Source organism: Maniola hyperantus, chromosome 2, assembly GCF_902806685.2.
Source record: "Maniola hyperantus chromosome 2, iAphHyp1.2, whole genome shotgun sequence".
NCBI lineage: Eukaryota > Metazoa > Arthropoda > Insecta > Lepidoptera > Nymphalidae > Maniola > Maniola hyperantus.
Genome location: NC_048537.1, coordinates 6,630,723 through 6,645,033, shown reverse-complemented (window position 1 = coordinate 6,645,033; position 14,311 = coordinate 6,630,723). Strand labels below are relative to the sequence as shown.

Genomic DNA, 14,311 nt, shown 5'->3' with positions numbered 1-14,311 from the left:
ATTTGGAACCCTCCTAGCTTGTTTTAAGTTTGCGTAATAATTATCACCACTATATCTTACCAATCCAACATCACACTATCAAAAAGAGTAATTTATTACCTATTTTGAATAAATCATTTGACATTGACTTTGTATTTTCACTCAGTACTTAAGCGACTGTTCATGCCATCTAGTAGCGACACTTTGTATACACTTACTTTGAATAAAATATTTGATTTTGATTTTATGGCGACTTTGAATCCCAGCGACCTGTCACGGGTCACCAGTCAGCACTCACCACGTTTCCACCACCAGATTTCACGATTCAATGCTGGTAGGTACCTAATTGACGGAACACTGTTGTTCCGTTCCCAACCACTCTAACTGAACAGCATTAAGTGCTATTCAGTAATATCACCATATCCTTCATCAACAAACGAAACGACTCTTATAAATATAATACAGACCTTCCAAACAAATACTGTAGGTACGTTTCAAAAAAGTGTGACTAAGTAAATATACTTAATTAACTTACGTTTCTTACCAAAGATAGGTATAATTCACCGCACACAGACGTGTATATAAATTGGTCAACCAAAACTTCGATAATTGGGTGTTGTGTGCGGTTAATTATTCAAAATACAAATTAAGGTAAAAGAAACGCAAATAAAATTGATGGATAGAGAATTTTCTATCTGTAGATACAGCTCCTGTTTTATTTTAGATCAGATTAGTTCTTATTTAATCACCATTGAGTTTTGAGTTGCCTACGAGTTACCTATATCAATATTACATGAAGATTTTACTAATAATAGGCTACTTGACTCTTTTTTTAAGTTGGTCTTAAATGGTTAATATTTGTCCTATTATATCAAAAAAATTAACACTATATTTTTTTGCGCCCTAATAACCGTAAAACTTTAATTTAAAAATATATTTTTCTTAGACAGGTGAAAACACTGGTCGGCCATGTTTGGCCGATAGATTATCTGTGCTCTAACGTCATGCATTTGTAAACAACAGCATAACCTCCCAAAGTTTAATAAACATGACTTCTATACTAGTTTACATGAAAAATATAGTAATTATCGTTATTGTATCATCCGAGAAAGTAAAAAACGCATCGATAAAGACCACAGGAAAGTTGTGGATTAGAGTGCCCAGTGAAATAAATATACGTAACACGCAAATACTTGCTTAAAGGGATCCTATATGACTAACGACTTCAACCCAAATTTATTTTTGCAAAGATCACTTTGTTGTAAGTCTTACTTAATAACTTATTCAATTTATAAAGAGAAAACGATATTATTTTTTTTACTATGAGTTTTTAGAAATATATAAAAACTAGCTTATGCACGTGACTTCGCCCGCGTGGACTTCATAAATTTCAAACCTCCATTTAACCCACTCAGGGGTGGAATTTCAAAAAATCCTTTCCTAGTGGATACCTTCTCTTTACCTACAAAGAACACACCCACCAAATTTCATGTATCTAGGACCAGCTGTTTAGGCTGTGCGTTGATATATAAGTTAGTCAGGACTCTAAATTTTATATATATGGATACTACGTTAGTCCCCGCGTGACATAGGGATGACATTTCTTTGTTTACATATTTAATGACGTCACATCATGGCTGACAGCGTTTTCTGAGTTTCAAATAAAAATAAAAACTGTATTTTTTTAAATTGGATTTATATATCCATCCTGCGTTTTTAATAATTGTTATTAATATATTTCGTTGTCTTAAGCAAAATACTATAATAAATAATCATTTATTGGACGAAATTAGATATGAGTCAAGTAGCCTATTTTGATTAGGTATGAAATGTTAGGCAACTAGCTGTGTGGGTACATTAAAATGAAACATTTAACTGAATATGACGACAAATCATTACAAGAAGACAAATCTACCAGTTTATTTAATAATTTTATAATAATAACTGACGTCAACCCACATATGCAGCCAATTGAAGAACTGCTCATGTTTAAAGTTGTAACATCAGAAGATGACGTTGGGCCTAAGGCGCCCGTCAATGTACACACTTGACCCCTTTTGATCCTTCAATTAGGCATGGCGATACTCCCACCGTAGTTACCGAAGTACTCGCACACAGTGATCAAGTAAACTACTGTTTAGTTGTTCTAGTGTTCTTTAAAATGAAAAACAAGAAGGTACTTATATTACGCGTAAAATTTAACTCCACACGCGCTATTTTAACTTTTTGTATTAAATTTCATGTCTAGGGTACGATTTTATTCCTTATTTTAAAGGTGAACCGTACTTTTGCCATTACAGTTGATGCATACAGTTAAAATAAGTCGTGAGGAGTCATTTTGCATGGACTATACTTAAAGCTGTGAAGAATTACAACTATTTATTTAAAGAACGACAAAAAGACTTTCGCAACAGAGAAAATGGAAGATTCATGGAGATCATCATTATTATAGCAATAAGGGGACACTACGATCCAAAGTTGAGGGTGTACCGTGTAACGCAGGAAGAAGAAAGAGATTTCATAATATTGAATTATTTGAAATAGAACTATACATCTGGATAGTTGTAACAGGTTTCTTTAACTGCGCATTTCAACTTTGAATAGTGTATGTAACGTAAGTAACTTTGTATTCTAGTTCTGAGACCAAAATCAGTTAATAACCACTGATTATACAATCCAGTCTTTAAAAAATTTACATTTATATACATACACAATTACCTACTATAGATAAAAGGTACGTTCTAACGTCCATCGCTCTTATAAGTAAGTATTCAACCGGTGTGGTCTCTGAATGCCTCACACGTTATCATTACAAACAGCTTTGTTCATCACGACAAGTATTATTGGAGTAGGTACGTTAATACCGATGACACAGGTCGATGAAAAACATCTGTGTCTACGAAGCTTGATAATGTGCCTAGATCTACCCTTGAAGAGACCGCTACATTTGTACAGCAGGTATCGTGAACCTCAACCACATCTGTAGGGAATTTCATTGAGGGATGTGAGGGTGTCTACTTCTCTAATATAAATAGCTGCTACAAAATCTGTTTCACCAGAAAGTTTAAACAAAGTTAAACCCGATTATATCATACAATGCACTATTCAATAACAGTTTAAACAGCGTCCAAAGATTTATCTTAGTCGCTAAGTAAATAAAATAAAACTAGTAAACCTAAAAATGACAAAGTACCTTAGTATTTATGCTGTTGTAGAAAGAATAAAATTGCTGTTAACTTAAGCGGTCCCCCCAACGGGACGAGCTCTTGGATATAAATTTTACTATTCATATTAAACTTAAAGGCCAATACATATTATTTTTTTACTTTTTCGAGGTTTTTGTGTCAGGGGTATATAAATTTTAAATTAAATTTTTTTTGTGAACAAAGGGATGATCAGTATCAATAACTCATTGAGACTAATTATTATTATTATTAATTGTACGCTAAGTAAAGGTTTTGTGAATCCCTTGCATGAGCCTATTTTCATCCTTCATCAGTCTTGATTGCTTAAGAGCTACTTATCTACAGATAATATTGATAGCTGAGAAGCTCTGCCGTCTATTTCAGTTTTGTAGAGTAATAAAGTTAATGCCAAAATATGGGACATTAGCGATTTACGTAATTCAGAATTCTCGCTATACCTAAGTATATTTTGCTAATTACTTATTATTATATTATTAGAGGTCTACAAGTATTAATGACCAATTTTCGTATTTATCAGCGCGAGCGGGGCGATTCGCTAACTATATTTATATAGCGAGATGAATTGGGCAATCAAAATGACCCCCAGGGTATTTTTATGAATAAATAATGAAAACTAATCACTAGATTCAATACTATAGCGTTTTCAATAATGCGTATTATATGTAGATATAAGAAAATGACTCACTCTTTATGCATTAACACCGACTATAAATACATACCTAGATACGCTTCCACTACGAAAAAAGTCATCTGGTCAAGAAGTCAGTAAGTAATTTTGGTATCTGGTATTATTGAAATAAATAAGTAATTTAGGCAGTAAGTACAAAACGGTTACACATAGATGTTTGATATAGAAAGTTAAAAATGGATTTTAATAGTCTAATGTGAGACGCAAGGTTATTCGAAATGTGAGCAACCTACACAAGGTTACTTATCGTGTTATGACTTATGACGGATTATTATGATCTTCTTCAGCAAGAGATTAAAACAAACAAATAATGCATTTAACAACAGAATAATAGTTTCTGATTGATTCCGATAAAGACGCTGTCTAGAGCCAACATCCAGTAATCAGACCGTGGAAACTGAGTACCTACCTTGTTTTTGCTTCTAGTACTCCAAACAATAATAAGATTTAAGTGGTCGAAACAAAGCTTAGTTTTCTTCACTCCACATTATAAGAGCAACACTTAACGCTATCTTACACACAAAAGGATATATAAATGTCGCATTACCTCGTAAGTTTAAAATAACAACAAATATCGCATTTTACGACACGTATATCTAAAGATGATTACGCTGATAATATTTGGCTATTTTGTGAAATATTTCAATTTTTAAAATTAGTACGAATGTGTCTACCTACGCAAATAGCAAGAAAGATAAATTTATAGAAATTAAAACAATTATATAAAATACTAGCTTATTCCCGCGACTTCGTCCGCGTGGTATACACAAATTTCAAACCCCTATTTTACCCCCTTAGAAATACAACTCTATTTTTAAAAATCCTTTTTTAGCGGATGTCTACGTCATAATAGCTATCTGCACGCCAAATTTCAGCCAGATCCGTCCAGTAGTTTGAGCTGTGCGTTGATAGATCAGTCAGTCGCCTTTTCCTTTTATATATATATTTAAAGATTATATAACAGTGCATAAAATCAATTGTACCTACATTAATTAGATAAGGCTAGCTTTATGACCACCTACTTATATTAATTCACCTATTTGACTATCAAAAGTGTACACTGTTTTCTTAGGTAGTCTACTTTAAAAAATGAATGATTTGAATAACTACTTCAACTAGGTACCTATTCATTGCGTTGACAAGATTAGTAAGTACTAGAAGTGTAGTAACAATAAAAGTCGCCGCGATAAGATTAGATGATGAACTGGATAACATCACACAATAGCGACATTAAGACTTCAATAAGTAAGGCAATACATATTTCTAAAGTATCAAACTTGTATATTTTTAATATGTCCAAAATTAAATACAGGTAGGTATCGGCAGTAAATATTGCACATCGAACTTTTTTTTTTTTTTTGTGGGCGACTATCATAGGTGACTATGTCAACCCGTAAGTTAAACATTTCTATAATAAATTACATTACATACATCAAAAACACACAATAGAAAGAGATTTCTGCTTCGGAGAACGTCGGCGTCGCCTCTGTCACTCATACAGCTATGTTAAGTTTCGTCGATCTCAACGACAGAGACAACGCTCTACGAAACCGTTAAATGTTCGATGTGCAATATTTCGTGCCGTGTACTGAAAGTACCTACTTAGTTGTTTCTAAAATTATATTAACTTTTGTTAGAAATTTTCTTAGGTATTCTCTGATACTTGCAGCTGACAAACTTGGATGCAAATAAATAAGCCTATTTTACCTACTCGGGGAATTTACAAAAACGTATGCGTCAATAAAATTAATGAGGCAATATTGTTTTATAACCGCAATTACGCAATTGTCGACTGTTGCAACTACCTCGTAGATATTTTTTAGTGGGATGACGACCATTTGATTAAGATTTTTAATTTGTATTTAAAGGGTTCTTAGAGTATTAAAGGATTCGTTAACCTTATCGTCATATTATGAAAATGAAAGTGAGGTGGGTAGTGGCTTTTTATCCCGGAAAACCAAAGAGTTCCCACGGCATTGTTAAAAATCTAAATACACGCGGGCGAAGTCCCGGGCGTCAGCTAGTATACCTAATATAATATACGGTGCTCGTTACCTATTTGTTATTCAAATTCTTAATAAACACGTACCAACTTAATAAAAAAAATACCGGCCAAGTGCGAGTCAGGCTCGCGCATTGAGGGTTCCGTACCACAGTCGCATTTTTTCGACATTTTGCACGATAAATCAAAATTTATGATGCATAAAAATAAATAAAAATCTGTTTTAGAATGCACAGGTGAAGCCCTTTCATATGATAGTCCACTTAATATAGTTATCTTACTTAGAAAATTGAAAATACTAATTTTTAGTTCATGACCACAATTTATTTTTTTTGTGTGGTGTATGATGTGTGAATTTCTGCTATAAGATCTACCTACCTGCCAAATTTCATGATTCTAGGTCAACGGAAAGAACCCTGTAGGTTTCTTGACAGACTGACAGACAGACAACAAAGTGATCCTATAAGGGTTCCGTTTTTCCTTTTGAGGTACGGAACCCTAAAAAACGGCCAAGTTCGAGTCAGACTCGCGCGCCGAGGGTTCCGTACTACAGTCGTATTTTTTAGACATTTTGCATGTTAAATCAAAAACTAAACCGCTGTACTGCTATCGTGCAAATAAATGATTTGATTTGAAAAAAACTATAATGCATTACTGTTAACTGTAGTACATTATTGTTTCGATAATTTTCATTGCCTAATTTCGTAATTATGAGAAGTTTCTTTGGCAGAGCTGTATGTACCTATGAACATCTAATATGTATAAAAGGAAAAGGTGACTGACTGACTGACTGATCTATCAACGCAAAGCTCAAACTACTATAGGTACGGATCGGGCTGAAATTTGGCATGCAGATAGCTATTATGACGTAGGCATCCGCTGAGATAGGATTTTTGAAAATCAAACCCTAACGGGGTGAAAGAGGCGTTTGAAATTTGCGTAGTCCACGCGGACAAAGTCGCGAGCATAAGCTTGTTTATATATATTTTGATAGCGCTTTTAAGTTTTTAAAACTAAAATCTCACTGTCGACAGAGTGCCGTTAGCTACCTGTCGCGTCCGACGGCAACCTAAACGGACGCCAAGTTTCTGGGAAGGCGATAGTGCTGTATTTCAAACGTTATCGCTTTGTTGAATACAATACGATAAGTTCACTTGTGCATGTGACTACCTACTTCACCTTCTTTCTTAGAAACAGTCGTGAGGCTTAAGTTAATTACTTAACTAGTAATCTTACTATAAAGTACTTAGGTAATGTTTACCACTTGCAACATTATGCAGACGTTCCTATTAAAGTTTTTTTGTTAATGACTAATGTACTGATTATCGATCAGTTATTGTATTTTTAGTACGGTGACAAAATATTGACGTGTTATTACTAATAGATTAGGCACCACGTTCAGTGACGCCACAGTGACGCTGATAAGAGCAGGTAAGTACTTAATTCTAAAGATATTGAAACCCTCTTATTTAATTTCGCTTATTCCATAGAATTGAAGTGAAGTTATTCCATTAGGAACAGTTTTAAAAAGCTAATAAAAACTCTTATAGCAGGATAAGCACTTAAAGTTCCTTATAGTGTCATAAGGATTAAGGTTCAATTTATATGAAAGGTTTCAAAAAGACATACGTTTTATAACCTCGTCGTCGTCGTCTTATCGTCTAATACGTTTGATAAAACGTAGTTATTTTTGATAAAAAATAAAAATTACTGCCTAGAAGGAAAGGGATGAAATAGTAAAGCGGAGTTGAATGAACTCTACCTAGGTACTATGTGTTCATCAGAGGCCTGAGTATGGTTATATATTCAACAGAAGTTTCTCTGATTAAGGATTCAAAGGACGAACCATTAAAGGAAATAATATTATTGTGCTATGTCAAATGACTCGGTTCATTTTACGAACAACGACCATCCTTTTGTTATGGGCAACGTTAAGTTGGCTTGGTACAGCTATTCTATGTAGATACACATCTACGTATGTACGTATTTGCTTTATTACCTACCGACACTATTTTATTTATGTGACTTTATAACCTCAAAATATTACGTATTCGCATGAGCATTTAATTAAAAGAAGTCCAGGTCAAGAGTCATCAGTGACTGTAAGGTGTTACACTAAAGCAAGCGCGCTGATAGCGCCGCGTTGGGCGTCCGCCAAGGCAATTTGCATCGCTACCCATTTCGGAACATCGCCAAGTCTAGCCGAACAAAACCACAGAGAATTACCCTCCATTCCAATAATAATTAAAGCAAACATTTCGCAAGCGAGACACGCTGGCCGTTATGGAGCTTATAAAACATCGGCCCAACTTGCAATTAAGAAACGATGCGCACGTCTATTTGCTGACACGGAAGAGACGCACCGCTTGCAATGGACCATCTAGTGCTTCGTACGGCCGACGTGCAGTGAGCAGAGCCAAGCGGCTATCTAAATTAATACCTTTGATATTCCAAATATCAATATTTTCAGAGCTTCTGAAGTGCTTCACGGCTAGACGTGCGTTGTGCAGGCCTTCCGCCTTGGCATCTCAACGTACGTTAACGAAGCGAGTTATGCAAAAAAAAAAACATTTATATCGACAGAAAAAATTATGTAAGTATCATACTAATTATCTTATATTAATTACTTAACTAAATTATCGTGTCGAAGTATTACGTTAACTTAAGTATCGTTTAATAGGTATTTAACCATCTTTTAGTTCCGTACCTCAAAATGAATAAAGGAGCAGGTTTTTTTTATTCTTAAGCATAATAGTTTTTGATTTATCGTGCAAAATGTCGATAAAATACGATTGTAGTACGGAACCCTCAGTGCGCGAGTCTGACTCGCACTTGGCCGGTTTTGTTATGAAGGATGAAAGGCTTTAACACAATTTGACTTTGATCATAAATGAAAATATTGAAATAGCAAAAATAATAACTAGCAAAAAAAACTTATACAGCAATAAGTGATTTTAGGTGCACTACTTTGTTATCCACATATTTTGCGGCTACTGGCTATGGTTTATTTACGAGGTGGCAAAAGCTTTGATGTAGCATTGGCTGTTGTCCACCGGTGAGACGAACGGCGCGCCGGCCAGACTCGACACGGTAAGTACCTCTGTTACCAAACAAACGACATTATTATAGGCCAACAAATCTAATTATTCTGACTAGTAATTACTAGTCATTTAAAGCACTTTAAGTAAACAGTTTATCAACAAGAAACCGGGCAAGTGCGAGTCAGGCTCGCGCAATAAGGGTTCCGTACTACAGTCGTATTTTTTCGTCATTTTGCACGATAATTCAAAAACTATGATGCATAAAAATAAATAAAAATCTGTTTTAGAATGTACAGGTAAAGACCTTTCATATGATACCCCACTTGATATAATCACTCACTTCGAAAATTGAAAATACTAATTAATAGTTCATGACCACAAATTAATTTTTTTTGTGTGATCTAACCCTAAATTCACGGTTTTCAGATTTTTCCCCAAATATCAGCTATAAGATCTACCTACCTGCCAAATTTCATGATTCTAGGTCAACGGGAAGTACCCTAAAGGTTTTCTTGACAGGCAGGATAGACGGACAGACAGACAGACCAAAAGACAACGAATTGATCCTATAAGGATTCCTTTTTCCTTTTGAGGTACGGAACCCTAAAAAAGGTAGGTTCTGTGTAAGTAGAAGATCTGATGAATAGTTTCAGAAATGGGGGACGGAACTCCTCAACGGATAACAGTAAATCCTTGGCGATCTATGCAATAAATGTAAGTAGTTACAGGTTCAACTTCGGTCAAAAATAATGGTCTTAATTCTTAAATGTCTCAGTGCAATTCAATAGATACGGGTGGCATCGTTATTTAGAAAATTTCAAAGGTTAATATTAATCAGGTAATTATTCTTATTATAACATATTCATATTTGCTTATGAATAGACTGGAATAGGTAGGCACTACGCCTCCTGTGCGAAGCCGAGGCAGGTCAACAAGTATTAAAATAAATATCAGACTTTGTTAGGGCGCCCTCGGAAGCGCTCGATGAACTCCTCTTAAGTCTTAAGACTAACTTTTCAATGTTTGTTAAAACAAACAAATGGTAACAAGTGATTCTTTGTATCCATACCCATTATAGTACCTACCCCGTGATTCATTTTTACAAGACTTATCAAATTTTATCACTAAGTACTTAGGTATTATCAGGTCGAAAGATAAACGATTGTGATAAAAGAGAATATGACGGCGCAATGAATTTTATTTTTGAAGATATGACCCGGTCATAGGATCGGAGTCGAACATCATTGTCAACCTATTGACGTCCACAGCTAGACATAGGTCTCTTGTAGGGACGTCCACACGCTATGTTCTTGTGCCGCCTGAATCCAGCGCAGCGGCCTCTGCAACTAGTTTATGTCGTCTGCCCACCTAGTGCGGGGTCTTCCAAGGCTGCGCTTTACGGTAAGAGATCGCAATTCTAGCAACCGTCTATCGGTTTTTCGACCTGTGTGCCCAGCGCACTGCCACTTCAGCTTCGCATTTCGCAACCCGTTGAGCTATGTTGGTTACTCAGGTTCTCCTACAAACCCCCTCATTTCTGATTTGATAATGTAGAGAAACTCCAAGAATTATAGCTCTCTCCATCGCCCGCTGAGTGACTCTGAGCTTTCTTATGAGGCCCATAGTTATCGACCATGTCTTCACTGCCCACACGCACTGTTCGAAACCGAAGAATTTTGGACGAGAGACAACTCGCTCGAAGCTTTCCGAACGCTGCCCAGCCGAGTTGGGCCAGCCAGCGGAGTCAAACGGGTTGTTTTAAAAGTCAGTAAGTATACAAATGTATTTAGGATACCTCTCGCTTTACTAAATATAAGCCATCAAAAGTCAAAACCTTTAGAAAAAGCTTATCACACCTCCATCTCTAAAAAAATACGGTCCCATTTACAGATTTTTTCCATTTTATCGAAAAAAGTTTATTATAGGTAAGTCGAAAAACATGTTCTTTTTTAAAGTTTTGCGCTCGAATTCCGAAGAAGAAATGAGAAAAATCGTCATCATCACCGCCGCCGCCTTAGAAAGAACAATTATTGTGAAAGATTAAAACAAATACTGTTGCGTTGACATACGTGATGCTATCACTGATATGAGTGATTAGTGAGCACTCTCTATTCTCCAAATTGCATATAAACTTCTAGCCGGCACTGTGGACATAGACTTTGAGATGCATCACGCAATCACTGGGTGAGCACTTGCTTCCCACTCTCACAACTCCCTTCTCTTCTGCTGGTCTTTGCGTCAGCGTATGTAGAGCATAGATTTAGAGACGCTCACGCATAATATGCTCTAGCCGGCACTTTAGACATAGACTTCAAGACGCAACCACTAGGTGAGTCTTTTAATTTTTCTCAGATTCTAGTTTACAATTAACTACGTATTATACTAGTAGAACATGGGTGTGATGCAATGTCTTACGTCACGGGCGCCGGGATAAATCCCAAGCGTAAAGAGGGATTTTAGAGTAACTACCGAGCGCAGCGAAGGTGTCGCATCTAGAATCATGAATGAAGTGCGGGGTTTAGGGGCGCCCAAGACAAAGACTGCATTACCTCCGCGTTCAATACTCTAATTTTCATACCTCGCGAGACAATAAAATCAAAATCTTCGTATGCTTAAATAGGTACCTACCAATCTGTCTTTAGACTCTGGGAGCCAACCATATTATACTTTGAGATTTGAGAATTAATAGTTTCCGGAGTTAAATCGTCACTCGAAAGTTTATTTTAAGTTAAATAAATAATTCATTACAATAAAACGTTTCGCAGATAAGTTTTGGAGGGAATTTTCAATCATCTTTACTCTATGGTTCGTGTTTCTGGCGAGTGAAAGGGACACCATCACTCATCAAAGCGAGATAGAAAAAATTAAATCACGCAAGTGAGAGGGACGCCATCATACGTCTAAGCGAGACAGCAATAATTGATGAACAAAAACTCCTTTTATGGAAGAGAATTTGCTTTGGATGCGGAATGTTCTAAATTCAAATTACATTACATCCCTCAAGGCGTAATGGATTTCAGTACAACATTATAACTCGGCTAGGAGTGTTATGTCGTACTTTACCTTTAGATAGGTCTGTGATACGGCATTGTCGAGCGAGTGGTGTGAAAAAGTACATAAAACATAGGCAATCAATGTTGATGTCTTTTCTGTACAAATAACAATCTCATCCGCACCGCCACAGTCAGCACTCAGCATTGGGAGTTCTCTACGCACTGCGCTCGCTTTCCTGTAGCTTGCGGTCGAGCTGGTTATTTCCGGCACCGCTCGTTTCCACATGTTGTTGGTACACGAGGCAGTGTTGCCACTGATATGGCAATTGCCGTAATGTACCGTAATTTGAGCACATAATTTCAGATGACACGGTATACGGTAGGTTTTTCTCACTCTCAAACTCATACGTGTGGGGTACCGATGGATAGGTCTTCAAAAATGATATTGAGGTTTCTTATATAACTTTTTTCTAAACTGAATAGTTTGCGCGAGAGACGCGCTTCCAAAGTTGTAAAATGTGTGATTTCCCCCCCCCCCCCCCCCCTGTAACTTCTAAAATAACAGAATGATAAAACTAAAAAAAATATATGATGTACCTACATTACCGTGCAAACTTCCACCGAAAATTGGTTTGAAAGAGATCTAGTAAGTAGTTTTTGATTTATCGTGCAAAATGTCGATAAAATACGATTGTACTACAGAACCCTCAGTGCGCGAGTCTGATTCGCACTTGGCCGGTTTTTTCTAATTCTATTCGTAAATGAGCAATTTGCACAGGCAAACCACCTTAGCGATTAATGATAATGATCGCTTTGCGACGAACTTTGTCCATTAATTATATTCATAGCTAATTGCGTAGGTAAGTAGGTACCTAGGTAATTATTTTATCGGTACCTACTTATACCTACGGTAGACTTACGCTAAGTAGGTGTAGACTGTAGTGCAGGTAGGGTAGGTAGGTATAAACGTACCTTACTTCAAATGACTATCAAATACACAACTTGATAGGAAAGACCTACATAATTGTAAATACATATACCTAGTCGTATATCGCCATAACAAAAATATGATTAGGTACCACAGGTAGCTATGTATTACGAGCACTATGAGGTTACCTTATTACCTACATTCAAGAAGCCAAGGAAATGCGCAATAATCACCTGCGACTGAATGATTGAGGAACAGAAAGGCCGATGACATTCAGGTTCAATTTAGCCTTAACTATAAGTACTGAAATAAACAGACGCCACAACATTTTAAAATATTCCAGTTCAAGAAACTTACTTCAGATAATATATCTGTCCTTCTGGTGTGCGAGCCTGTTCCCAGCCAGCCGGTAAAGGGCCGAGATCGTCTGGCAGATGTGACCCAACATCGTAGGACCTCTGCTTGGCATGCTGATGAGGCAGCGGCGGTTGTTGAGTTTGCTGACCCGCGGCGTAAGTCTGCTGGAGGCTCGCAGGTGACGAGTGTGCTCGGGAGTGGGACACTGGAGCGGAGCCAGTCGCGGACGACGATCCGAATGCCGAATCGGCCGAGTTTTCTCGCGAATGAGAGACAGATGGCGACTTGGAACCGGTCGACGGCGGGTTAAAGAACGACTTCGGAAGCTGTCGCATACGCAAAGGCACCTGTAGCGGTCGTTTCGAGTCGGGCTTGAGCACTGTGTCGAACAATGACTGCAAAACAGAGTCAGAATCCTGGTCTACGCGGAGGACCAGGTTCGATTTCTGTTCACCGTCCGAGTTGAGAGCCATGGTTGAGTCGGAACGAATAAATCTCGAAACCGACCTGGCCCACCGCTATGACACAACACTAGCACGCGACGGGTCGGCGCGACGCCACCCGACGTATTCGTAGTATAGCGCTCGGTGCGCGACTGGCGGCCTGACGCACGCCCCGCGGCCCGCGCGCTGCCCCGCTGCCCACGCGCACACCCCGCCACCCGCGCGGACCGGTCTCCGAGAACGATGCCCCGCATGCCCGCAACCCGCTTAGCACACCTACCTAACGACTGACTATCCTTCACTCGAGTTAAACCCATCACAAAGCTCCACAAAACAAACATAAGTAATATTATTATTTTGCCTATTATAGGCGTTAAGGCATCTTTTTGACACCTGTACTTAGCACACCTGCACCACAATGCTTATTATCTGCGCCCTGGAAAGTAAATACCTACCTATTACCTACTTATTAGGTAGGGAAATTGATCCCCTCATCGATTCTTATCCGTATGATTTCTGGTTTTAAGAAGTTTAAAAAAACCCCCGACTGCGGTTTTCACTAAGTAGGTAGGTACATCTTATTCAACCCGCAGCCCGCACACCGCAAATTAAAGCGTATAAAATTCGCCAATTTATGTAGGTACCCAGTGATGAGTGAACTCGCGCTCGCGCCA

The 14,311-nt window shown here is 37.5% G+C and overlaps 1 protein-coding gene across 7 annotated transcripts in view; it reads right to left on the bottom strand.

Moving 5' to 3' along the window:
- The window catches only part of yki (Transcriptional coactivator yki), a 51,499-nt gene extending 37,657 nt beyond the window's left edge, over window positions 1–13,842 (bottom strand). For 2 of the 7 annotated variants that reach the window (XM_034981912.2, XM_034981911.2), the window contains exon 1: window positions 13,195–13,832. In XM_034981912.2, coding sequence (XP_034837803.1) covers window positions 13,195–13,667 — 473 coding nt within the window. In that variant the 5' untranslated portion in view covers window positions 13,668–13,832. Of the gene's footprint in view, window positions 1–13,194 lie in introns of all 7 variants that reach the window. The other 5 variants (XM_034981900.2, XM_034981920.2, XM_069503165.1 and 2 more) reach the window with 4 other exon arrangements.
- Between the last annotated feature and the right edge of the window lie 469 nt (window positions 13,843–14,311).